At 45.3% G+C, this 26,220-nt stretch overlaps 1 protein-coding gene across 1 annotated transcript; it reads right to left on the reverse strand.

Moving 5' to 3' along the window:
• Positions 1-22,915: 22,915 nt before the first annotated feature.
• LOC125515176 (uncharacterized) lies at positions 22,916-26,000 on the reverse strand. The gene is made up of 2 exons (XM_048680615.2): positions 24,712-26,000; positions 22,916-24,590 (listed from the first exon to the last, which is right to left on the reverse strand). Exons 1-2 carry the CDS (start codon positions 25,923-25,925, stop codon positions 23,132-23,134), a joined length of 2,673 nt encoding a protein of 890 aa, XP_048536572.2. The 5' UTR covers positions 25,926-26,000; the 3' UTR covers positions 22,916-23,131.
• Positions 26,001-26,220: the final 220 nt, after the last annotated feature.

Consider the following 26,220-nt stretch of genomic DNA (forward strand, 5'->3'; position numbering starts at 1 on the left):
ACAAAGCACATTGAGATCCGTTATCACTTTCTCAGAGATCATGTTGTGAAGGAAGATATTGATATCATACACGTCAACACTAAAGAGCAATTGGCAGATATCTTCACCAAGCCCTTGGATGAGAAGAGATTTTGCAAGTTACGGTGTGAGCTAAATATCTTGGAATCCTCGAATGTCCTGTGATCAGGCACACATCCTAACACTTATGCGTATTGATGACTTAGATGTGCAACACACGAAGTAAAGTATATCTTCAATCAATGAAGACATACATTCTAAGTGTGAATACATTAATGAGGAATTTGACTTCGGAGCGCCACGATAATTGTGCGCCGTGTCCGGGTCTAATACTTCCTATACGGTGGGTAACGCCACCACCAAATGTTCTGTTTGAAGTATTTCATTCATGGCGTTACATTTGCTATGTCTTCACATTTGGTTTGACTTCAATCTCAACATGTCTTCATGATTATCTTCATTATGTTGATCATATATATATATACTAGTGTTCTGTCCTCTACAGCATTCACTTATAGCTATGTCTTCTTGTTGAACCTTTCTATGCTTTCTATCTCAAACTCTATCTCTCCAAATCATATGCGTTCTATTGAAACTGTCGAATGTCTTCTCTGCGTCCTTGTCAGCGGAAGATACAGAGACAAATATTAAGTCCGTTTCCAATGCTAATTCCTTCACCTGAAACCCGGAGAAGTGGGAACGACCACCCGACAATCCAGGTGTGCGTGGGAACGTGGAACAACCTCTGATATGCTGCATGATGGCCACGTGTTCCTCAGATGTGAATCGCCAGGGGCACCTGTGTAACAACACTGAGCCGTCCCTGTCCCTATAAATACACGCCTCACCTCAGTCATTATCCTTTCTTCCACTCTCGCACGAACCCTAGCGCCACCGCTAGCCCTCGACGACGCCGGCGACGAAGCGCTTAGCTGCCGCAACCTCTCCGACACCGTCTTCACGCCGACCGCGGACATCGTCTTCTCCCCCGTCGTCGTAGGGTGTCCTCCATTGCCAAGTTAGGGCACGGACGATCGAACTGCTCGGCCTCCTCTTCCACTCCGTCTAGCAGTTTCTTGTATGGTAAATAAAACTCCCTTTTTATGGCCTCTTTGATCCTATAGATTCGACACTTTCTACCACGAGCAATTTCTATTCACACAAGTTCGATCCACTTCATACTGCATCTCATATTATGCCTAGTATGTTCACTTATGCTTCACAAAGTAGTTAGATTCCTCACTTGTATTGATCTGTGGATTCGTACAAATCTGGAACCAACTCCTTATCTATGAGTGAATGTCTTCGCACGATGAGGTCAATGTCTTCTAAACTAATTTATCTTCAAAATCTTCTGAGAATGCATATGACCTCTTCCCCTTCCCTCACACCTTAATGCTGTCACAGGTACATGTCCGTGGGAGAATCCCTTGGTTCTCATAGTCTGCATTCATTTGCAAAATTCTTACAGCATCACATAAATTCTCCCGAAGCCAGTTCATGTTTGTCCAGCAAGCGAAAGCCCTTGAAGCCTTTGAACGTATTGAAGCCATTCAGTTTAAAGTTCATGACTGCAGAGAAATCAGCAAGGAAGGGTGGCAGAAAGCGTCGAGGTGAGACATCAAGAGATCTGCCCGATGACCTCTCAGAATTGTACAAGACAGATCCAGAAAAGGATTACAATCAGCGCAAGACACGAATCCAATGGATTCGACGATATTGGGCAGAACAGTGGTTCAAGTACAAATTTGTGACAAAGGAATATGCTGAAAAGAATGCCATCAAGCGACCATGGGGAGACATCCTATACAAAAATCTTCAACCCAGGTCCAGAGATGAAGCCATTGAACAAGGCTTCTATCCCTCCATGGTCTGTGGACCACAGCCTGCGGATGCTGACCCATCGTCACTGCTATGGTGTCGTGACGACAATCTGTTCAAGCGCAACTTCCAGTTTGCCCAGAATTCGTCGAAGCAGAACAAGAAGTCTTTGGGATTAAACTTCAACCCTGGTCCCTCTGCTCCCCGTGCCGATGGGACCCGCGAAGCTGAACCCAATCTTGTTGGGCCCTTCTACAACCAGGAAGGTCTCATCACTCATATCGTGGTTCAAGGGACAGCCGTGGATGAGCCTGCAGATGACGCTGAATCAGATGAAGCGCCTGCAGCGCCGAAGCCAAAGAAACTGAAGCAGCCTAAAGCTTCAAAGCCTGCCTCAGCACCAAAAATCTCATGGGCGAAGCCACTGGCTACTTCACCTCCTGAAGACAGTGTGCAGTCTGAAGATCTGTCACGCATCTCTAAGCCCCAGAAAGTCAAGATGCCTCTGCCACACACCAGCCAAGAACTGACTGCTGCTGCTATGCTGCGCAACGATGCTATTGATCTGTCCAGTGATGAAGATCTTGCAGATGACGCTCTTGAGCAACTGATCAAGAGCAAAAAAGAAGCAGAAATCTTCAACAATTTGCCTCTCTTTGACGTGGCAATCATCCACGACTTCATCGATGAGTGGTTTGACACGCCCAACCTCAGCTTTGAAGATCTGCAACTTCCCATTGGCCTCAGTGTTGCCTTCCATGGCGCCATTGCTTCAAAGTTAGCTATAGCCCAGCGCATCGTTGAACTGAAGCAGAAGATTGACTTTGAGAAAGCTCAGTTCAAGAAGCATATGGCCAAGCTCAGCGTGCAAGAGGTCAAGAACTTCAAGATCATGCTGCACGAGCTCAAAGAAGCCTTTCTCAAGAAGCGTGAAGAAGCTCAAGGTTCTCGTGAGCGCATGAAGAGCCTCGCTGACAAGTGTGTGCAAGCCTACAATGAGGCTGAGAAGTGCAAGGCCCTTGGGCGTCCTGGCATCGACCCCAGGATGGCTGCAAAGCAGCAGCAGAAGAAGCCCGCTATGGCCGAACCCGACGCACCAAGGCAGGAAGCACATCCCATTGTCTTCCCAACCAGCATGACTGGCTCGAAGCCAAAAGCCAGGTCTACTGCTTCAGAACTGAAGAAGACAAGGACTGCTGAGGCTGAAGCCAGAAAGAGGAAACATCCTGAAGCCTCTGCTGCTGCTCCCTCCAAGAAGAAGCGGAAGACCAAGAAGGAACGGGCTGCTCCCACAGAGCCCTTAATTGTTGAACCTATCTCCATGGTTCGCCCTGCCGCTGAACATCAAGAGCGCCAACTGACTGTCCATGAGCCTGCTTTCACAGAGGCTCATGAAGCTGAAGACATTCCAGTAGCTGATCCCACCGCTGCTGAAGACATTGGTCACCATGACCATGTTGAAGATGACGCAGTTCTTCCTCAGATCGAGCACCAACAGGTATCATCGCCTGTGCTTATGCACAGCGAACTCATCAGCATTGGTCGTCCTCTGACGCCAATTGCTCAGGATGCATCATGCGCTGATCACCCACAACAACAAGTCACACCACCCCGGCAAGAAGAAGAAGATGACTTTGAGGCCCAGCCAACTCCATCTCCAAAGGCGTCGCCAGCGTTACGCAGACTTCGCAAAGGACCAAGGCCTCCAGTCTCTGAATCTGAAGCTAAAGCTGCTGAAGACATTCAGGCTGCATCAGCCGATGACACCCAAGAAGAAGAACGTGTCCCCACTCCCCAACTACTGGCGAAGCTATTCTCGAGGAGAACGTGTCTGTGTCCGACCCTCCAGCTCATTAAGTGGAGGTATAAAATCTTGAGGCTGCCACCACCAACACCAATGAAGCCACTGACGCTGTCATGGCTGAAGAAAATGTGGAGCCTACACCAACCCAAGAACCAGAAGTCAGCGAAGCCAATGATGCTACTGCTTTTGATCCTGCGCCTGCTGCTGGTCCTGAGTTTGACTATCATATTGAGCATAGGCCTCAGGTACGGAAGCCAATGCCAAGGTTGCCCAGGTTTCCAGGTCCCGCATCAGCACCTGGATCCTTCAATGTCAACAGCTTCAAAGCAGACAACACCTTCTTCAATAGCTCCAAGAACCCCTACTCAAGGGAACGAATATCTTCTGATCGGTTTTGGAGCTATCCGCAGCGAAGCTATTACTCATGCATTCTGTACAATCAAGGTCGCATCTTCCCACATATGCGTCTTGACACCGAAGCAATAGCTGGTCTGCCCTGCTTGGAAGAAGCTCTGGACTGCTTCAAAGAGGTTGGATTGTTGCCTTTCGTCACCGACCAAGAGCACAGGAACGAAGAGTTGCTGCTCCAATTTTATGCCACACTTTGATGCGGAGTGCTACTTGGCATAATTTCAATGCAAATCTTCTTAATTGTGGTATGAATATTCAGATTAAAAAGATTCAAGACAACAGTTTGATGCGGAGTGCTACTTGGCATAATTTCAATGCAAATCTTCTTAATTGTGGTATGCATATTCAGATTAAAAAGATTCAAGACAAAAGTTTATATTGACATAAAAAATAATAATACTTTAAGCATACTAATAAAGCAATTATGTCTTCTCAAAATAACACGGCCAAAGAAAGTTATCCCTACAAAATCATATAGTCTGGCTATGCTCCATCTTCACCACACAAAGTTTTTAAATCATGCACAACCCCGATGACAAGCCAAGCAATTGTTTCATACTCTAACTTTTTCAAAACTTTTTCAATATTCACGCAATACATGAGCGTGAGCTATGGATATAGTACTATAGGTGGAATAGAATGGTGGTTGTGGAGAAGACAAAAAGGAGAAGATGGTCTCACATCAACTAGGCGTATCAACGGGCTATGGAGATGCCCATCAATAGATATCAATGTGAGTGAGTAGGGATTGCCATGCAACGGATGCACTAGAGCTATAAGTATATGAAAGCTCAAAAAGAAACTAAGTGGGTGTGCATCCAACTTGCTTGCTCACGAAGACCTAGGGCACTTGAGGAGGCTCATTATTGGAATATACAAGCCAAGTTCTATAATGTAAAATCCCCACTAGTATATGAAAGTGATAACATGAGAGACTCTTGTAAGTGCATCTAGTGCCACCCCTAGTTGGTTTTGGAGTATTGACGACAAACCTAGTTGAGGGACTAATGTGTTTGTGAGAATTGCAGGATAACACAGGTAGAAGTCCATCATTGATTCGGTTTTCCTACCAGAGATGACCCCTAAAAATGTATGAAGACATTGAAGTCAAAGGTGGTATGTGAAGATATTCACATTGAAGACTATGACAAGAGAAGACATCGCATGAAGACTATGGAGCTCGAAGACTTAGATCTTTCGTAGTTCTTTTTCTTCTTTGTTGAGTCATAGGAACCACCGTACTGTTAAGTGGGGTCCAAGAGAACCAGTCAGAATGACTGAAGTGATGCTTAACCAAAATCCTATGTCTTCGAGTGAAGACTATGAGAGCGAATCTTGTCCAGAGTTGGACAAGTCAGCTTTGCTTGTAGCCCAAGTAAAGTTGCCGTGTGTGTTTGAAATCTGACCATTGGAACACGTGTCAGTTCCTTAGTGACCCAGGGTCATTTCGGACAAATCAAGTCAGGTTGCCTAGTGGCTATAAATAGCCCACCCCCTACAACCATAAACGGTTGGCTGCTCAGAGTTAAAGTACGGCTGTTGTCGTTTGAGAGCAACCCACCTCGAAGCCTTTGAGAGAGAATTCCTTGCGAGGATAAAGTCCTAACCACCCAGAGCCAAAGAGTGTTAGACATCACTTAAGTCGTCTTGTGTGTGTGATCTGAAGACTTATTACACTTGAGGACTGTGAATCCTCCAGCCGGTTAGGCGTCACGTTCTGAGCATCCAAGAGTCATTGTGGATCGCCAGTGAACGAAGTCTGTGAAGGTTTGGGAGTCTACCTTGAAGACTTACCAGAGTGATTGGGCGAGGTCTGCGTGACCTTAGCTCAAGGGGAATACGGCGAGGACTAAGGGTTCTGAGCTGCGTGTTCAGGACTGGGTGTCCGGGACTGTGTGTCCTCAGGTTTAAATACCTAGCCGCCCTAACCAGACGTACAGTTGTCACAGCAACTGGAACTGGTCCAACAAATCATTGTCTTCAACGAGTCACTGGTTTCATCCTTCGCTTTACTTACCGTTGGTCCTTGTGAAGTCATTGCATGATTGCATTATCTTTTGTCTTCACTGAGTGACTGCTTGTTCTAATTGGCTTCACAATATCTTCCTACCTGATCCTTACTGCCTAGCTGCTACTAGTCATTGTGCTTTCACATCTTTGATTACTTGACTAAGGTTGCCTAGTGTAGTCTACCTTCCGTTGCGTGGTAATAGGTTTACTTCTATCGTTTGTCTTCGAAACTTCCATGTTTTGAAGACTTTCTTAAAAATCGCCTATTCACCCCCCTCTAGTCGATCACTAGCACTTTCAACTCTCTACTATGAAGATCATGGTGCTACTTTGAAGCACAAGTGTGGTAAAAGGATAGTAACATTGTCCCTTCTCTCTTTTTCTCTCATCATTTTTTTATTTGGGCCTTTTCTTTTTCTTTTTTATGGCCTCCCCTTTTTTATTTGGGCTTCTTTGGCCTCTCTTTTTTTCGTCCGGAGTCTCATCCCGACTTATGGGGGAATCATAGTCTCCATCATTCTTTCCTCACTGGGACAATGCTCTAATAATGATGATCATCACACTTTTATTTTTCTTATAACTCAACAATTACAACTCGATACTTAGAACAAAATATGACTCTATGTGAATGCATCCGGCGGTGTACCGGGATATGCAATATGACAATGATGAATGTGTCATGAACGGAACGGTGGAAAGTTGCATGGCAATATATCTCGGAATGGCTATGGAAATGACATAATAGGTAGGTATGGTGGCTATTTTGAGGAAGGTATATGGTAGGTGTATGATACCGGCGAAAGGTGCGCGGTATTAGAGAGGCTAGCAAAGGTGGAAGGGTGAGAGTGCGTATAATCCATGGACTCAACATTAGTCATAAAGAACTCATATACTTATTGCAAAAAATCTAGAAGTTATCAAAGCAAAGTATTACGCGCATGCTCCTAGGGGGATAGATTGGTAGGAAAAGACCATCGCTCGTCCCCGACCGCCACTCATAAGGAAGACAATCAATAAATAAATCATGCTCCGACTTCATCACATAACGGTTCACCATACGTGCATGCTACGGGAATCACAAACTTTAACACAAGTATTCTTTAAATTCATAACTACTCAACTAGCATGACTTTAATATTATCACCTCCATATCTCAAAACAATTATCATGCTTCAATCTTTTCTTAGTATTCAACACACTCAAAAGAAAGTTTCACAAATCTTGAATACCAAGCATATTATTATTAAGCAAATTACCATGCCTTTACCGTGCTCTAAAAGATCTAAGTGAAGCACATAGAGCAAAATTACAACGCTCAAAAGATATAAGTGAAGCACATAGGTAAAGGAAGATCTAAATACTCCGAATTTTTAGAACGCCTTCTAGGTAAAGGAAGATCATATTCAGTTTCATCAAGATTCATATTGCAAAATAAAGATTTAATAGGAGACACATCAATAACTTTTAGATCTTCATCTTGATTTTCATAAGTATTGGAAGAACACGCTTTAATAAAGGCATCTTTGGAAGCACGCATCCTAGCGGTTCTTTCCTTGCACTCATCAATGAAAATTCTCATGGCTTTGAGAGACTCATTGATATCATGCTTAGGAGGAATAGATCTAAGCTTAAGAATCAACCTCAAGGGAAATTCTATCAATGTTTCTAGCCAAATCATCAACTTTAAGCAATTTCTCCCCAAGCAAAGCATTAAAATTCTTTTGTGAATTCATAAACTCTTTAACACTATTCTCAAATTCAGAGGGCATCTTACTATAATTTCCATAAGAGTTGTTGTAGGAATTGCCATAATTATTCGAAGGATTACTAGGATATGTCCTAGGATTAAAATTCCCTCTATAAGCGTTGTTACCAAAATTATTCCTATCAACAAAATTCACATCCATAGATTCATTGTTATTCTCAATCAAAGTAGACAAAGGCAGATCATTAGGATCAGAAGAAACACTCTTAGTAGCAAATAATTTCATAAGTTCATCCATCTTTCCACTCAACACATTAATTTCTTCTATCGCATGCACTTTTTTATTAGAAGATCTTTCAGTATGCCATTGAGAATAATTAACCATAATATTATCTAGGAGTTTAGTAGCATCTCCTAAAGTGATTTCCATAAAAGTGCCTCCCACGGCCGAATCTAAAAGATTTATAGAAGCAAAATTCAATCCGGCATAAAAAATTTGTATGATCATCCACAAATTCAAACCATGAGTAGGGCAATTACGTATCATTAATTTCATAATATCGTTTCTAAGAGAGATGATCTTAGCGGGAGGAAAAGACTTAGAGATAAAAGCATCTTTGCACTTGTGCCATGAATCAAAGCTTGCTTGTTGCTACGTCTTGAGCTTGCGTTGGTTTTCCCCGAAGAGGAAGGGATGATGCAGCAGAGTAGCGTAAGTATTTCCCTCAGTTTTTGAGAACCAAGGTATCAATCCAGTAGGAGCCCACGCTCAAGTCCCTCGTACCTGCACAAAGCGATAGCTACTCGCAACCAACACGATTAGGGGTTGTCAATCCCTTCACGGTCACTTACGAGAGTGAGATCTGATAGATATAATATTTTTGGTATTTTTGGTATAAAGATGCAAAGTAAAAAGTAAAGGCAAAGTAAAAAAGCAAAGCAAGATTAAAGTGATGGAGATTTATATGATGAGAATAGACCCGGGGGCCATAGGTTTCACTAGTGGCTTCTCTCAAGAGCATAAGTATTCTACGGTGGGTGAACAAATTACTGTTGAGCAATTGACAGAATTGAGCATAGTTATGAGAATATCTAGGCATGATCATGTATATAGGCATCACGTCCGTGACAAGTAGATCGAAACGATTTTGCATCTACTACTATCACTCCACTCATCGACCGCTATCCAGCATGCATCTAGAGTATTAAGTTAAAAACAGAGTAACGCCTTAAGCAAGATGACATGATGTAGAGAGATAAATGAAGGAAATATGCCCTAGAGGCAATAATAAAGTTATTATTTATTTCCTTATATCATGATAAAGGTTTATTATTCATGCTAGAATTGTATTAACCGGAAACATAATACATGTGTGAATACATAGACAAACAAAGTGTCACTAGTATGCCTCTACTTGACTAGCTCGTTAATCAAAGATGGTTATGTTTCCTAACCATGGACAAGGAGTTGTCATTTGATTAAACGGGATCACATCATTAGTTGAATGATCTGATTGACATGACCCATTCCATTAGCTTAGCACCCGATCGTTTAGTATGTTACTATTGCTTTCTTCATGACTTATACATGTTCCTATGACTATGAGATTATGTAACTCCCGTGTGCCGGAGGAACACTTTGTGTGCTACCAAACGTCACAACGTAACTGGGTGATTATAAAGGTGCTCTACAGGTGTCTCCAAAGATACATGTTGGGTTGACGTATTTCGAGATTAGGATTTGTCACTCCGATCGTTGGAGAGGTATCTCTGGGCCCTCTCGGTAATGCACATCACTTAAGCCTTGCAAGCAATGCAACTAATGAGTTAGTTGCGAGATGATGTATTACAGAACGAGTAAAGAGACTTGCCGGTAATGATATTGAACTAGGTATTGGATACCGACGATCGAATCTCGGGCAAGTAACATACCGATGACAAAGGGAACAACGTATGTTGTTATGCGGTCTGACCGATAAAGATCTTCGTAGAATATGTAGGAGCCAATATGGGCATCCAGGTCTAGCTATTGGTTATTGACCGGAGACATGTCTCGGTCATGTCTACATTGTTCTCGAACCCGTAGGGTCCGCACGCTTAAGGTTTCGATGACAGTTATATTATGAGTTTATACATTTTGATGTACCGAAGGTTGTTCGGAGTCCCGGATGTGATCACGGACATGACGAGGAGTCTCGAAATGGTCGAGACATAAATATTGATATATTGGAAGCCTATGTTTGGATATCGGAATTGTTCCGGGTGAAATCGGGATTTTACCGGAGTACCGGGAGGTTACCGGAACCCCCCGGGAGCTATATGGGCCTTAGTGGAAAAGAGAAGAGGCAACCGGAGATGGGCCGCGTGCCCCTCCCCTCCCTTGGTCCGAATAGGACAAGGAGAGGGGGCCGGCCCCCTTCCTCTTTTCCCCCCTCCGCGAATCCTATTCCAACTAGGATTTGGGGGGGGGGGAATCCTACTCCCGGAGGGAGTAGGACTCCTCCTGGCGCGCCACCTCTAGGACGGCCGCACCCCCCCTTGAGCCTTTATATACGGAGGCAGGGGCACCCCAGAGGAACACAAGTTGATCCACGTGATCATATTTTTAGCCGTGTGTGGCGCCCCCTGCCACCATAGTCCTCGATAATATTGTAGCGGTGCTTAGGCGAAGCCCTGCGACAGTAGTACATCAAGATCGTCACCACGCCGTCGTGCTGACGGAACTCTTCCCCGACACTTTGCTAGATCGGAGTCCAGGGATCGTCATCGAGCTGAACGTGTGCTAAAACTCGGAGGTGCCGTAGTTTCGGTGCTTGATCGGTCGGGCCGTGAAGACGTACGACTACATCAACCAAACGCTTCCGTTGTTGATCTACAAGGGTACGTAGATTACACTCTCCCCTCTCGTTGCTATGCATCACCATGATCTTGCGTGTGCGTAGGAATTTTTTTGAAATTACTACGTTACCCAACAGTGGCATCCGAGCCTAAGTTTTATGTGTTGATGTTATATGCACGAGTAGAACACAAGTGAGTTGTGGGTGATATAAGTCATACTGCTTACCAGCATGTCATACTTTGGTTCGGCGGTATTGTTGGATGAAGCGGCCCGGACCGACATTACGCGTATGCTTACGCGTGACCGGTTCTCCCGACGTGCTTTACACATAGGTGGCTTGCGGGTGACAGTTTCTCCAACTTTAGTTGAACCGAGTGTGGCTACGCCCGGTCCTTGCGAAGGTTAAAACAGCACCAACTTGACAAACTATCGTTGTGGTTTTGATGCGTAGGTAAGATTGGTTCTTGCTTAAGCCCGTAGCAGCCACGTAAAACTTGCAACAACAAAGTAGAGGACGTCTAACTTGTTTTTGCAGGGCATGTTGTGATGTGATATGGTCAAAACATGATGCTAAATTTTATTGTATGAGATGATCATGTTTTGTAACCGAGTTATCGGCAACTGGCAGGAGCCATATGGTTGTCGCTTTATTGTATGCAATGCAATCGCGCTGTAATGCTTTACTTTATCACTAAGCGGTAGCGATAGTTGTGGAAGCATAAGATTGGCGAGACGACAACGATGCTACGATGGAGATCAAGGTGTCGCGCCGGTGACAATGGTGATCATGACGGTGCTTCGGAGATGGAGATCACATGCACAAGATGATGATGGCCATATCATATCACTTATACTGATTGCATGTGATGTTTATCTTTTATGCATCTTATCTTGCTTTGATTGACGGTAGCATTATAAGATGATCTCTCACTAAATTATCAAGAAGTGTTCTCCCTGAGTATGCACCGTTGCGAAAGTTCTTCATGCTGAGACACCACGTGATGATCGGGTGTGATAGGCTCTACGTTCAAATACAACGGGTGCAAAATAGTTGCACACGCGGAATACTCAGGTTATACTTGACGAGCCAAGCATATGCAGATATGGCCTCGGAACACGGAGACCGAAAGGTCGAGCGTGAGTCATATAGTAGATATGATCAACATAGTGATGTTCACCAATGAAACTACTCCATCTCACGTGATGATCGGACATGGTTTAGTTGATTTGGATCACGTGATCACTTAGAGGATTAGAGGGATGTCTATCTAAGTGGGAGTTCTTTAAGTAATTTGATTAATTGAACTTAAATTTATCATGAACTTAGTACCTGATAGTATCTTGCTTATGTATGTTTGATTGTAGATAGATGGCCCGTGCTGTTGTTCCGTTGAATTTTAATGCGTTCCTTGAGAAAGCAAAGTTGAAAGATGATGGTAGCAATTACACGGACTGGGTCCATAACTTGAGGATTATCCTCATTGCTGCACAGAAGAATTACGTCCTAGAAGCACCGCTGGGTGCCATGCCTGCTGCTGGAGCAACACCAGATCTTATGAACGTCTGGCAGAGCAAAGCTGATGACTACTCGATAGTTCAGTGTGCCATGCTTTACGGCTTAGAATTGGGACTTCAACGACGTTTTGAACGTCATGGAGCATATGAGATGTTCCAGGAGTTGAAGTTAATATTTCAAGCAAATGCCCGAATTGAGAGATATGAAGTCTCCAATAGGTTCTATAGCTGCAAGATGGAGGAGAACAGTTCTATCAGTGAGCATATACTCAAAATGTCTGGGTATAATAATCACTTGATTCAGATGGGAGTTAATCTTCCAGATGATTGCGTCATTGACAAAATTCTCCAATCACTACCACCAAGCTACAAGAGCTTCGTGATGAACTATAATATGCAAGGGATGAATAAGACTATTCCCGAGCTCTTCGCAATGCTGAAAGCTGCGGAGGTAGAAATCAAAAAGGAGCATCAAGTATTGATGGTCAACAAGACCACTAGTTTCAAGAAAAAGGGCAAAGGGAAGAAGAAGGGGAACTTCAAGAAGAACAGCAAGCAAGTTGCTGCTCAAGAGAAGAAACCCAAGTCTGGACCTAAGCCTGAAACTGAGTGCTTCTACTGCAAGCAGACTGGTCACTGGGAGCGGAACTGCCCCAAGTATTTGGCGGATAAGAAGGATGGCAAGGTGAACAAAGGTATATGTGATATACATGTTATTGATGTGTACCTTACTAATGCTCGCAGTAGCACCTGGGTATTTGATACTGGTTCTGTTGCTAATATTTGCAACTCGAAACAGGGACTACGGATTAAGCGAAGATTGGCTAAGGACGAGGTGACGATGCGCGTGGGAAACGGTTCCAAAGTCGATGTGATCGCGGTCGGCACGCTACCTCTACATCTACCTTCGGGATTAGTATTAGACCTAAATAATTGTTATTTGGTGCCAGCGTTAAGCATGAACATTATATCTGGATCTTGTTTAATGTGAGACGGTTATTCATTTAAATCAGAGAATAATGGTTGTTCTATTTATATGAGTAATATCTTTTATGGTCATGCACCCTTGAAGAGTGGTCTATTCTTATTGAATCTCGATAGTAGTGACACACATATTCATAATGTTGAAGCCAAAAGATGCAGAGTTGATAATGATGGTGCAACTTATTTGTGGCACTACCGTTTAGGTCATATCGGTGTAAAGCGCATGAAGAAACTCCATACTGATGGAATTTTGGAACCACTTGATTATGAATCACTTGGTACTTACGAACCGTGCCTCATGGGCAAGATGACCAAAACACCGTTCTCTGGTACTATGGAGAGAGCAACAGATTTGTTGGAAATCATACATACAGATGTATGTGGTCCGATGAATATTGAGGCTCGTGGCGGATATCGTTATTTTCTCACCTTCACAGATGACTTAAGCAGATATGGGTATATCTACTTAATGAAACATAAGTCTGAAACATTTGAAAAGTTCAAAGAATTTCAGAGTGAAGTTGAAAATCATCGTAACAAGAAAATAAAATTTCTACGATCTGATCGTGGAGGAGAATATTTGAGTAATGAGTTTGGTGTACATTTGAAACAATGCGGAATAGTTTCGCAACTCACACCACCCGGAACACCACAACGTAATGGTGTATCCGAACGTCGTAATCGTACTTTACTAGATATGGTGCGATCTATGATGTCTCTTACTGATTTACTGCTATCGTTTGGGGATACGCTCTAGAGACGGCCGCATTCACGTTAAATAGGGCACCATCAAAATCCGTTGAGACGACGCCTTATGAACTGTGGTTTGACAAGAAACCAAAGTTGTCGTTTCTAAAAGTTTGGGGCTGCGATACTTATGTGAAAAAGCTTCAACCTGATAAGCTCGAACCCAAATCGGAGAAATGTGTCTTCATAGGATATCCAAAGGAAACTATTGGATACACCTTCTATCACAGATCCGAAGGCAAGACTTTTGTTGCTAAATTCGGAAACTTTCTGGAGAAGGAGTTTCTCTCGAAAGATGTGAGTGGGAGGAAAGTAGAACTTGATGAGGTAACTGTACCTGCTCCCTTATTGGAAAGTAATACATCACAAAAAAATGTTTCTGCGACACCTACACCAATTAGTGAGGAAGCTAATGATAATGATCATGAAACTTCAGAACAAGATACTACTGAACCTCGTAGATCAACCAGAGTAAGATCCGTGCCAGAGTGGTACGGTAATCCTATTCTGGAAATCATGCTACTAGATCATGATGAACCTACGAACTATGAAGAAGGGATGGTGAGCCCAGATTCCGCAAAATGGCTTGAGGCCATGAAATCTGAGATGGGATCCATGTATGAGAACAAAGTATGGACTTTGGTTGACTTGCCCGATGATCGGCAAGCAATTGAGAATAAATGGATCTTCAAGAAGAAGACTGACGCTGACGTTAATATTACTGTCTACAAAGCTCGACTTGTCGCAAAAGGTTTTCGACAAGTTCAAGGGGTTGACTACGATGAGACCTTCTCACCCGTAGCGATGCTTAAGTCTGTCAGAATCATGTTAGCAATTGCCGCATTTTATAATTATGAAATTTGGCAGATGGATGTCAAAACTGCATTCCTGAATGGATTTCTGGAAGAAGAGTTGTATATGATGCAATCGGAAGGTTTTGTCGATCCAAAGGGAGCTAACAAAGTGTGCAAGATCCAGCGATCCATTTATGGACTGGTGCAAGCCTCTCGGAGTTGGAATAAATGCTTTGATAGTGTGATCAAAGCATTTGGTTTTATACAGACTTTCGGAGAAGCCTGTATTTACAAGAAAGTGAGTGGGAGCTCTATAGCATTTCTGATATTATATGTGGATGACATATTACTGATTGGAAATGATATAGAATTTCTGGATAACATAAAGGGATACTTGAATAAGAGTTTTTCAATGAAAGATCTCGGTGAAGCTGCTTACATATTAGGCATAAAGATCTATAGAGATAGATCAAGACGCTTAATTGGACTTTCACAAAGCACATACCTTGACAAGATTTTGAAGAAGTTCAAAATGGATCAAGCAAAGAAAGGGTTCTTGCCTGTATTACAAGGTGTGAAGTTGAGTCAGACTCAATGCCCGACCACTGCAGAAGATAGAGAGAAAATGAAAGATGTTCCCTATGCTTCAGCCATAGGCTCTATCATGTATGCAATGTTGTGTACCAGACCTGATGTGTGCCTTGCTATAAGTCTAGCAGGGAGGTACCAAAGTAATCCAGGAGTGGATCACTGGACAGCGGTCAAGAACATCCTGAAATACCTGAAAAGGACTAAGGATATGTTTCCCGTATATGGAGGTGACAAAGAGCTCATCGTAAACGGTTACGTTGATGCAAGCTTTGACACTGATCCGGACGATTCTAAATCACAAACCGGATACGTATTTACATTAAACGGTGGAGCTGTCAGTTGGTGCAGTTCTAAACAAAGCGTCGTGGCGGGATCTACATGTGAAGCGGAGTACATAGCTGCTTCGGAAGCAGCAAACGAAGGAGTCTGGATGAAGGAGTTCATATCCGATCTAGGTGTCATACCTAGTGCATCGGGTCCAATGAAAATCTTTTGTGACAATACTGGTGCAATTGCCTTGGCAAAGGAATCCAGATTTCACAAGAGGACCAAACACATCAAGAGACGCTTCAATTCCATCCGGGATCTAGTCCAGGTGGGAGACATAGAGATTTGCAAGATACATACGGAGCTGAATGTAGCAGACCCGTTGACTAAGCCTCTTCCACGAGCAAAACATGATCAGCACCAAAGCTCCATGGGTGTCAGAATCATTACTGTGTAATCTAGATTATTGACTCTAGTGCAAGTGGGAGACTGAAGGAAATATGCCCTAGAGGCAATAATAAAGTTATTATTTATTTCCTTATATCATGATAAAGGTTTATTATTCATGCTAGAATTGTATTAACCGGAAACATAATACATGTGTGAATACATAGACAAACAAAGTGTCACTAGTATGCCTCTACTTGACTAGCTCCTTAATCAAAGATGGTTATGTTTCCTAACCATGGACAAGGAGTTGTCATTTGATTAAAGGGATCACATCATTAGTTGAATGATCTGATTGACATGACCCATTCCATTAGCTTAGCACCCGATCGTTTAGTATGTTGCTATTGCTTTCTTCATGACTTATACATGTTCCTATGAATATGAGATTATGTAACTCCCGTGTGCCAGAGGAACACTTTGTGTGCTACCAAACGTCACAACGTAACTGGGTGATTATAAAGGTGCTCTACAGGTGTCTCCAAAGATACATGTTGGGTTGATGTATTTCGAGATTAGGATTTGTCACTCCGATCGTTGGAGAGGTATCTCTGGGCCCTCTCGGTAATGCACATCACTTAAGCCTTGCAAGCAATGCAACTAATGAGTTAGTTGCGAGATGATGTATTATGGAACGAGTAAAGAGACTTGCCGGTAACGAGATTGAACTAGGTATTGGATACCGACGATCGAATCTCGGGCAAGTAACATACCGATGACAAAGGGAACAACGTATGTTGTTATGCGGTCTAACCGATAAAGATCTTCATAGAATATGTAGGAGCCAATATGGGAATCCAGGTCCCGCTATTGGTTATTGACCGGAGACATGTCTCGGTCATGTCTACATTGTTCTCAAACCCGTAGGGTCCGCACGCTTAAGGTTTCGATGATAGTTATATTATGAGTTTATACATTTTGATGTACCGAAGGTTGTTCGGAGTCCCGGATGTGATCACGGACATGACGAGGAGTCTCGAAATGGTCGAGACATAAAGACTGATATATTGGAAGCCTATGTTTGGATATCGGAATTGTTTCGGGTGAAATCAGGATTTTACCGGAGTACCGGGAGGTTACCGAAACCCCCCGGGAGCTATATGGGCCTTAGTGGAAAAGAGAAGAGGCAACCGGAGATGGGCCGCGCGCCCTTCCCCTCCCTTGGTCCGAATAGGACAAGGAGAGGGGGCCGGCCCCCCTTCCTCTTTTCCCCCCTCCGCGAATCCTATTCCAACTAGGATTGGGGGGGGGGGAATCCTACTCCCGGAGGGAGTAGGACTCCTCCTGGCGCGCCACCTCTAGGCCGGCCGCACCCCCCCCTTGAGCCTTTATATACGGAGGCAGGGGCACCCTAGAGGAACACAAGTTGATCCACGTGATCATATTTTTAGCCGTGTGCGGCGCCCCCTGCCACCATAGTCCTCGATAATATTGTAGCGGTGCTTAGGTGAAGCCCTGCGACAGTAGTACATCAAGATCGTCACCACGCCATCGTGCTGATGGAACTCTTCCCCGACACTTTGCTGGATCGGAGTCCGGGGATCGTCATCGAGCTGAACGTGTGCTAAAAGTCGGAGGTGCCGTAGTTCGGTGCTTGATCGGTCGGGCCGTGAAGACGTACGACTACATCAACCAAACGCTTCCGTTGTCGATCTACAAGGGTACGTAGATTACACTCTCCCCTCTCGTTGCTATGCATCACCATGATCTTGCATGTGCCTAGGAATTTTTTTGAAATTACTACGTTACCCAACAATAAATTCATGCAATATGAAATAAACCGCATCTTGTTATCCTCGATGGCAACGATACAATACGTGCCTTGGTGCCCCTTCTGTCACTGGGTAAGGACACTGCAAGATCGAACCCAAAGCTAAGCACTTCTCCCATGGCAAGAACTACCAATCTAGTTGGCCAAACCAAACGGATAATTCGAAGAGACTTGGAAAGATAACCAATCATACATAAAAGAATTCAAAGAAGATTCAAATATTATTCATAGATAGACTTGATCATAAACCCACAATTCATCGGTCTCAACAAACACACCGCAAAAAGAAGATTACATCGAATAGATCTCCACAAGAGAGGGGGAGAACTTTGTATTGAGATTCAAAGAGAGAGAAGAAGCCATCTAGCTACTAACTATGGACCCGAAGGTCTAAGGTAAACTACTCACACTTTATCGGATGGGCTAGGATGATGTAGAAGCCCTCCGTGATGACGGCCCTCTTCCGGCGGAGCTCTGGAATAGGCCCCAAGATGGGATCTCGTGGATACAGAAAGTTGCGGTGGTGGAATTAGGTTTTTGGCTCCTGTCCTGATCGTTTGGGGGTACGCGTGTATATATAGGAGGAAGAAGTACGCCGGAGGAGCAACGAGGGGCCCACGAGGCAGGGGGCACGCCCTGGGGGGGGGGGCGCCCCCACCCTCGTGACCGCCTCTTTTGTTCCTCGGAGCAGGGTCCAAGTCTCTTGGATCACGTTTGGTGAGAAAATCACGTTCCCGAAGATTTTATTCCGTTTGGACTCTGTTTGATATTCCGTTTCTTCGAAACACTGAAATAGGCAAAAAACAGCAATTCTGGGCTGGGCCTCTGGTTAATAGGTTAGTCCCAAAAATAATATAAAAGTGGAAAATATAGTCCAATATAGTCCAAAAGAGTAGATATTATAGCATGGAGCAATCAAAAATTATAGATACGTTGGAGACGTATCAGCTACCCTGATCATTTTCCTTAAAATGATTCTTGCCCTTTTGAACTCCATTGTTATTCAGGTTCTCATTATGTCTTCACTTTTCTTTAGACTTCCTATGGTTCTTTTTAGAACCATGAAACTTTTGAGTATTCTGAGAATTGAAATGCGCTTCAGGCAATGGAACATTCCCATTGGACAAGATAGATTATTCATGTCAAGAATTTTACTGTGCTTTTCCGCGTCAAGAAGTGCATATACCAACTCAAAATGCTTGTATTTCCGATGACGATGTTGTTCAGCAAGTATCCTCATATCGGGATCTAAAGTGGAGATCGTCTTTTCATGAGATCTGCATCCGGAACTACACTGTTGCGGAATATCAACTTATAGTTGATTTGATGCACAATAGAACGGTATGCTATAACAGACCTAAATCCCAAAAGCGGATAAGTGCTCGACCTCTTTGCGCTTCGGACAAGATCACCGATCTCTATTGATCCTAGCGCTCCTTTAACAAGTTCTAGAGTGATAGAGGACTTTCCTCCATCACGTCTTCTTCTTTCAGAGCAGGATCAAGGTAGTGTCAAATGAAGTGCAAAGCAACATACTTTGCCATATATGTGATAGCTGGAGCTCCCTGAGCAGGCGTGGTTATAGTGCAGATCAGATAAAAAAACTGGTCGCCATGTTAATCGAGACATCCATGGGCCAGTCAGATAGTTTCTGTCATCAATGGCAAACTCAACAAATTCCTTGAGGATATGTCAACCACACCCTGCATGAAGATATCATGTGGATTAATTTATCCTCATGTAAATTAATTGTGTGTAAAATAAGATGCTTGATTCAAATATAAAGGTCTAGAAAAAGCCTAAACGTACCAAAATGTGACTTTCTACACACACAAAAAGATAATCAGCGTAACATGACATAGATCTTTGTTTTGTAGAACACATAGAGGTGGTTTGTAATCACCACCAAGTGGCGTAGACCTTATTCTTATGGCTATCTTAATGCCATAATTTGCGTGCGTTCATTTTTGCTTTAATCACATGTAGGCAATCACTTCTAAGTAGTGTAGACCTTACTTTTATGTTACTTCGCACAACCTTGTGTCAACTTTAAACATTTTGAAGATATAATCACTACATGGTGATGTAGACCTCGCGCTTGTGAACAAAGTTATACATTGTGATAAATGCAATCCATAAGTTGCGTGTAATTTTTTTAAAGTAGTCATATCATGTTTTCAAGCATAATCAACATGTAGCAACTAAAATTGCATCTATGCATATGTTGATATAACATGTGCAGACATCACACAGTGATATGCTAGAAATTACACACAAACGCATATGTATAAAAACTGAAAAACCTAGAATATAATCCGAAAAGAAATACGAAAATAGCAATAGTCTAAAACTAGGTAGCCTAGTACCGGGGATGACTTCAACAACGGAGAACTAGCTTTGCCGCCACATTGCAGTCGCCATGTCGCGACCGCTTCATTGTGCTGGCAAGGGCTGATGTCGCTCGCCGATCGGGGGAGTCGAACCCAGCGGGTCTTGGACTCGCGAATGGACACTCAATGGAGTCTCACACGAGACGAGGCTCCATGGTGATTCTTCTTTAGAGGACGATGAGAGGTGACGACGACGGATGTCCCAGAGGTGGTCATTGCCGCCGCTTGGACCAGGATTGGGGACGGTTAATCGATGGGGGCAGAAACCATCCTGTCGTCTCCCTCACCTGATGGTGCAGTTCGACTTGTGAAAAGCCAGCCATGTTCGGCCAAAAGGGCGGTTGGGCACTTGCTGATGCTCTATACGAGTAGCAAAAAAGAATCATAAAGAGAGAGAAAGGAGGCATGAGCCACGTTAGTAGGCTGCCAAGTTTTGGCCTATTGCCATTTTTTCCATATTTCTTTCCTGCCTAGCTTCTACTTTTTTGAGCTTTTGTACATTTATGTGTTCTACAAAACAAATATTTACACCATGTTATGGTGATTCTCTTTTTGTAGAAAGACATATTTTGGGATGTGTATGATTTCCTACACTTTTATATTTGAATCAAGCATCTTATTTTACACATAATCAATTTACATGACAGTAAATTAATATGCATGATATCTTCATGCAGCGTATGGCTGACATATCCAAGAAGAAATTTGTTGAGCTTGCCATTGATGGCAGAAACTATCTAATCGGGGCCATAGATGTCAAAATTAACTTGCTGCCAAGAATCTGATCAGCACTATACCACAACTGCTCAGAGAGCTCATGCTATCACAGATATGGCAATGTATGCTGTTTTGCTGCTTTGCAATTCATTTGACGCCACCTTGATCGTGCTCCGAGAGTGTACATGATGGGGGAAAGCCATGTATCACTCTGAAACTCCTTAAATGAGCGTTATGATCAACAAAGGTCGGTAATGTTGCCTAAAGCTCAAAAAGAATGGGAAAATAAATATTTTGCAAACAAAGTCATGTGATAATCTTGCCGATTTATTTATCAATCCCTTACCAGGTTCTTAGTTTCATAAATATGTAAATTGAACTGGTGTGAGGTGACTTCGTGACTTGCAAAATTCGAGGTGTGTTTGTGTGGGGGGGGGGGGGAGGGGGGGCTCCTAGGCTATAACCTGTTAAGATCATTAGATTTTCAGTATTGCACTCTTTTTTGTGAGAGTTCGCTAATAATTTCTCATGTAAGGTTTTTCATGAGGCAATATCAATACAAGCATGAACTGCATGTCATTTTATCATTTTTATTACATTGGGTTTGTAGGAGTTTTTCATGGCATTTTCTCCTTATTTTCACATTGGGTTTGTAGGAGTTTTTCATGGCATGTTATATATTTCTCCTCAATTTTTCAGAGGGGGGGGGGGGGGACTACCAAGGCGTCTGTGACGACTTCACCAATCTCGAGATGTTATGGCAGCTCAATCTCTCGAAGGTGCTCAAAGAGATAAGGCGTGCATGCGCGCGTTCATGAGCAAGTGTATGTGTGTATGTTTGAGCGTCTTCATCTGTCAGAAAAATACTCCCTCCATCCCATATTAATTGATGCTGAAATGGGTATATCTAGCTACTATTGAAATGTGTCTAGATTTGATAGTAAATTAATATGAGACAGAGAGGTGAACCAATATGTGATTGAGTTAGGAGGACAATGCTATTTCCAGCTCATCACGGTTCAAGTATTAAATTTGATATTGGTGCTAGCATTATTTTTAGATTTATTTCAGGCTTTCAATGATGTTCGTTCAATGGGAGGAGATGTTCCTGGCGACTGCGAGACGCATATAGTGACTTCGTAAAATTTCAAAATGTTATAACGGCTTAGTTATTGGAGGTGCTCATATGGATAAGATGTGTGTGCATACGTTTACAGAGATGAGTGTATGCTTGTATGTGAGCTAACTTCGATTGTACCATGTCAAAAGAAATGGGACCGAGAGAGTATATAATATAGTAATATTAGTACCCGCACTAATATGAGTACCATGTCAAAAAAAAAATGGGACGGTGATTTGACGGCAGAAAACCAACCGGCCGCGTATACCCGCACCGTATCGATCCTGTTAAGCCAACCCGAGTCTGCTCGCTCGGCCCATCCTACCGCTCGCGCTCGGCCAGAGGAGACAAAGCCGCGCAGGAGGCCTTAGGCGCTGTTCCTTTCCCGGCGATCGCCGGCGACGGCCCATCCCGACCTCCACCCGGGCAGCGCGGCTGTGTGTCCTTGGCGTGGAAGATCGCAGCGACAGAGCGGCCGAGCGGGGCGGGTTCGGAGCTGGATTCGCGCGCTTTTCTGAACTCAGCGCCTGCATTCGCGCACCATCCACTCGTCGGCTCCCGCAACTGCTTCCGATCGAGGCGACCCACGCTCGAGGAATCCTCTCCAGCCAAAATGGCGCCCGGCTCTGATGCTTCACGGTAACCACGCTACTCACGACGGCGGCCTGCTCAGCCCTGCACCTGCATACAGGGCCGGGTGCCCTGCAAGTGTTCGGTGAATTGCCACACCAGGGAGATTGCGCCGTTAGAGTTTGGTCACGGATTAAGGTTATGTTTCCTCTTGACCTGACTTATAAAGCATGTTTCTGTTGCAACAAATGGTTCACTTTCCTGAATACAAATGCAATTGCAGTTCATGCACTCCCCATTCAAGTTCTTATGAGATATAAAGTGCAGATAGGGTCAGGAAAATGTCACCTACCATGCATATTAATTGGATTAAGATGTAGACAGACCGGCCCAGTGAGTCGACAAACAATGTTAGCATGCTCCAATTGGGATTCAGGTTAATCCGATTATCCGATTACATCAACTAGACTAGGAATCTAAAAACAGAGAAGCTTTTCGATGAAGTCCTTGAGCAAGGGGGCAGAGCTAGCTAGAGTAGGGCGTGCTGATTAGAGATCTACACTACAGAGCTCAGACGAGGGCCATAGTAGAGCTACACTACATGGTAGAACTACACTACAGAGCTGCTTTGGCGCCTCTCGCGGCGACAAACAGTACATGCCAGCACCGTATGGATTGCAAAGTAGCCCAGCACAGCAAAGATGAGTGCGACGACATAAAGGGATGTCTTCAACCCCCTGTTGGAGCCGGCTGCATAGGCCACTAGGAGAGCAAACAGGTCCAGTCGGATCATCCAGTTCATCACCCTCAGCGACCATTTCTCCCATTCTCCTTCTTTCTTCTTTGGCAGCCATTGCGGTAGCAACATGATGATGACAACGATGGAAGCCACAAAGGAAATGGAGTTGCTGTAGAAGAAGGTGAGATACCGGGGCCTCCTGTTGTCGTTCATCACCGGGTTGCCCGCCTCGTACCCGTTGTCGTTGTTCTGCCACGCCCCGCCGGGCGGTTCCAGGCCGGCCTGGTAGGCTACGCTCGCCACCAAGATGCCTAGCAGCATCAGGTACTTGCGCCTCGCATGCTTCTTCGCTTCTTCTTCATCCTCATTCTTTTCTTCTACCTCCTTCTTCCTTTCTTCTTCGTTCTGTTCTCTGGGTGGCGCAACTACCGCATTGCTGAGCTTTCTCTTCAGCAAAAATACCAGCAGCAGTCCGGCTGCAACGAGCAGGACCACAGCCACCAACACGAAGATGTAGATGGATGTCTTGCGGTGTTGCGTGCTTCCGGCGGCGTAGGCCCCCATCAAACAAAACAAGCCCACGGCCGTGCAAACGGATAGTGCATTGCTTTGTATGGCTGGCCTGTACAGATTCGGGTTCACCAGGAGGATGATGAGGGCGATGGACAGCATGAAGCTCACTGAGTTGCAGTAGAAGAAGGCATGGTAGCGGACTGGGTAGTTGTGCAAGAGGATCGGGTCACCGGCGTGGTGCCCGAGCGTGTCGTCCTGGAGAAGAAACCCGCCAGGAGGGGTGAGGCCGGCTTGATAGGTGATGGTTGCAGCCAAGATCGCGAACAGGAGCAACCGTTTGCGCCTCTTCTCCAGCAACTCATCTTCTTGATCGTCGTCTTTCTTGTCCTTGTGGTCCAGCTCCAGCGTGAAGAAGACAATATGGATCACCACATAGATCAGGGCAGCACCTGCCAAAGCCATGACATAAATGGAGGAATTCACGTCCCGACAGCTCCCGGCGGCATATGCGCCGATGAGGCCAAACAGGTCGAGTATCATGGCTGCCTCCAGCACGTGGTGCTTGATCAGCCTCTCTGTCTGGACAAGGACGATGACCAGCAAGGAGGCCACGAACGCAACCGAGTTGCAGTAGTAGAAGGCCCTGTACCTCCCAATGTTGGTTGTGATTAGAATCGGGTCGCCGGCCATATGCCCGTGGCCGTTGTCCTGCCAAACGCCACCTGGTGGGTCCAACCCCGCTGTGTAGGTGATGGTGGCAGCAAGAGTGGCGAGCAGTAGAACAAGAGAGCGAGCCTTGTCCAGACCCTTTCTACCACTGCGGCCAAAGAAAAAACAGAGTTCAGTTCAGTCGCGAAGAAACAGAGTTCAGTTTAGTTCAGTTGCATAGAATGAAGAAGCAGAGTTCAGTTCAGTTGCAGAGTAACTGCAAACAGTACCTGATATTATCATCAGTCCGCTGAAGTGCATCCGTTTGTTGCGTTGGACTGGAACGAGAAGACTTTAAAGTGTAGAAAGCATAGAGTAGGATGTATGCCATTGCCAGAATGCCGCCGGCCAGGGAGACCACGTAGATGGTGGTTTTGGTATCCCTGCAGCTGCCAGCGGTGTAAGCGCCGACAAGGCTGACTAGCGCGACGACGATGAACCCATAGAGCACGAGCGACCGAGCGGTCTTCTCGCGGAGCTTCTTGCCGTCGATGATGAGCAGCATGATGATGACCAGGGACGCCACGAACGCCGTGGTGTTGCAGAGCAGGAACGCCGTCAGGCGCGGGCAGTGGCGGTCCTTGAGGATTGCATCGCCCGGGCCGTAGCTGGTCCCGGTGCTGTCCCAGAAGCCGCCCGGCGTGCTCAGCCCGGCGACGTACGTGATGCTCACCGCAAACGTCGCCAGGAGCATCAGGACCTTGCGGAGCCGTTCGTCGGCTTTCAGCTTCTTCAGGGCCTCGCGTTTGCGGTCCTCTCCTTCTCTGACATTCGGGTCAGAGTCACGGACGGGGGAGGCAATCGTGCCGGCGTCAGAGTCAGGATTAGGACTGGACATCACGCCGCCGGAGTTGGAGTTGCTGTTGGGGGTGGCGGACATTGTGCCGCCGCAGTCGGAGCCGGATTTGTTGTCTGGGTACCACCAGTCCATTATCTTGAGAATGGCGACGTAGAGGAAGATGGCGGCCACCAGCACCGCGGAGTAGACGATGGAGATCTTGTCCTGGCAGGTGCCGGCGCCGTACGCGCCCATGAGGCTGAGCAGGTCCAGCACCATGACCAGCCGCAGGGGCACAACGACCCAGCGGCTGTCCTTCCCCTTCTTGTCGTGGCGGGCAGCAAGGACGAGGATGAGGACGATGACCACGAGGGACGCGGCGAAGGCGGTGGCGTTGCAGTAGAAAAAGGCGAGGTAGCGGCGGTAGTGGGTTCCGCGGATGATGGGGTCGCCGGCGGGCTGGCCGTCTTGGGCGGTCTGCCAGACGCCTCCCGGCGGGCTGAATCCCGCGGCGTAGGTGACGGTGACCACCAGAGCGGCCAGCAGCAGGAGGTACTTCCGCAGGCTGTACTCCCATGGCTGCACCGGCGGCTTTGCCGGCTGGCCGGGCTGATCCATGGGCGCTGCCGGCTGCACCTGCACGGCGGAGACGCCACCACACTCCATTCTCTCACTCAACGGCCGTGGTTCGCTTCCTGTTCTTACTCTGATTATTGTGATGCAGACTACCGACCGGCGAATGGTTTCGTGGTGATTATATAACGACGACTTGACTCGGCGCGTGGGCGTCGTCGGGACGAAGGTGCCTAGCCTGAGCCTCTGCGGACGGACGGACGTCAGCGGTCATCGGAGAAAGTGAAGTAAGGAACCAAAGTCTTCTCTGGTCAAATAAACTAAGCTATTCTTGCCTAGCTTTTTGAGATGAAGCCGATCGGAAACATCGTGGTGACCAGAGTACGCG

Source organism: Triticum urartu, chromosome 6A (genome assembly GCF_056163025.1).
Source record: "Triticum urartu cultivar PI428250 chromosome 6A, HENAU_Tu73, whole genome shotgun sequence".
Classification (NCBI taxonomy): Eukaryota; Viridiplantae; Streptophyta; class Magnoliopsida; order Poales; family Poaceae; genus Triticum; species Triticum urartu.

What these genes read in the sequence shown, in the direction of transcription:
- LOC125515176 (XM_048680615.2), bottom strand. Translation starts at nt 25,925, where the DNA reads ATGGAGTGTGGTGGCGTCTCCGCCGTGCAGGTGCAGCCGGCAGCGCCC. An exon ending in CGGACTGATGATAATATCAG is followed by an intron (nt 24,591 to 24,711) that starts GTACTGTTTGCA and finishes CTTTGGCCGCAG; the next exon opens with TGGTAGAAAGGGTCTGGACA.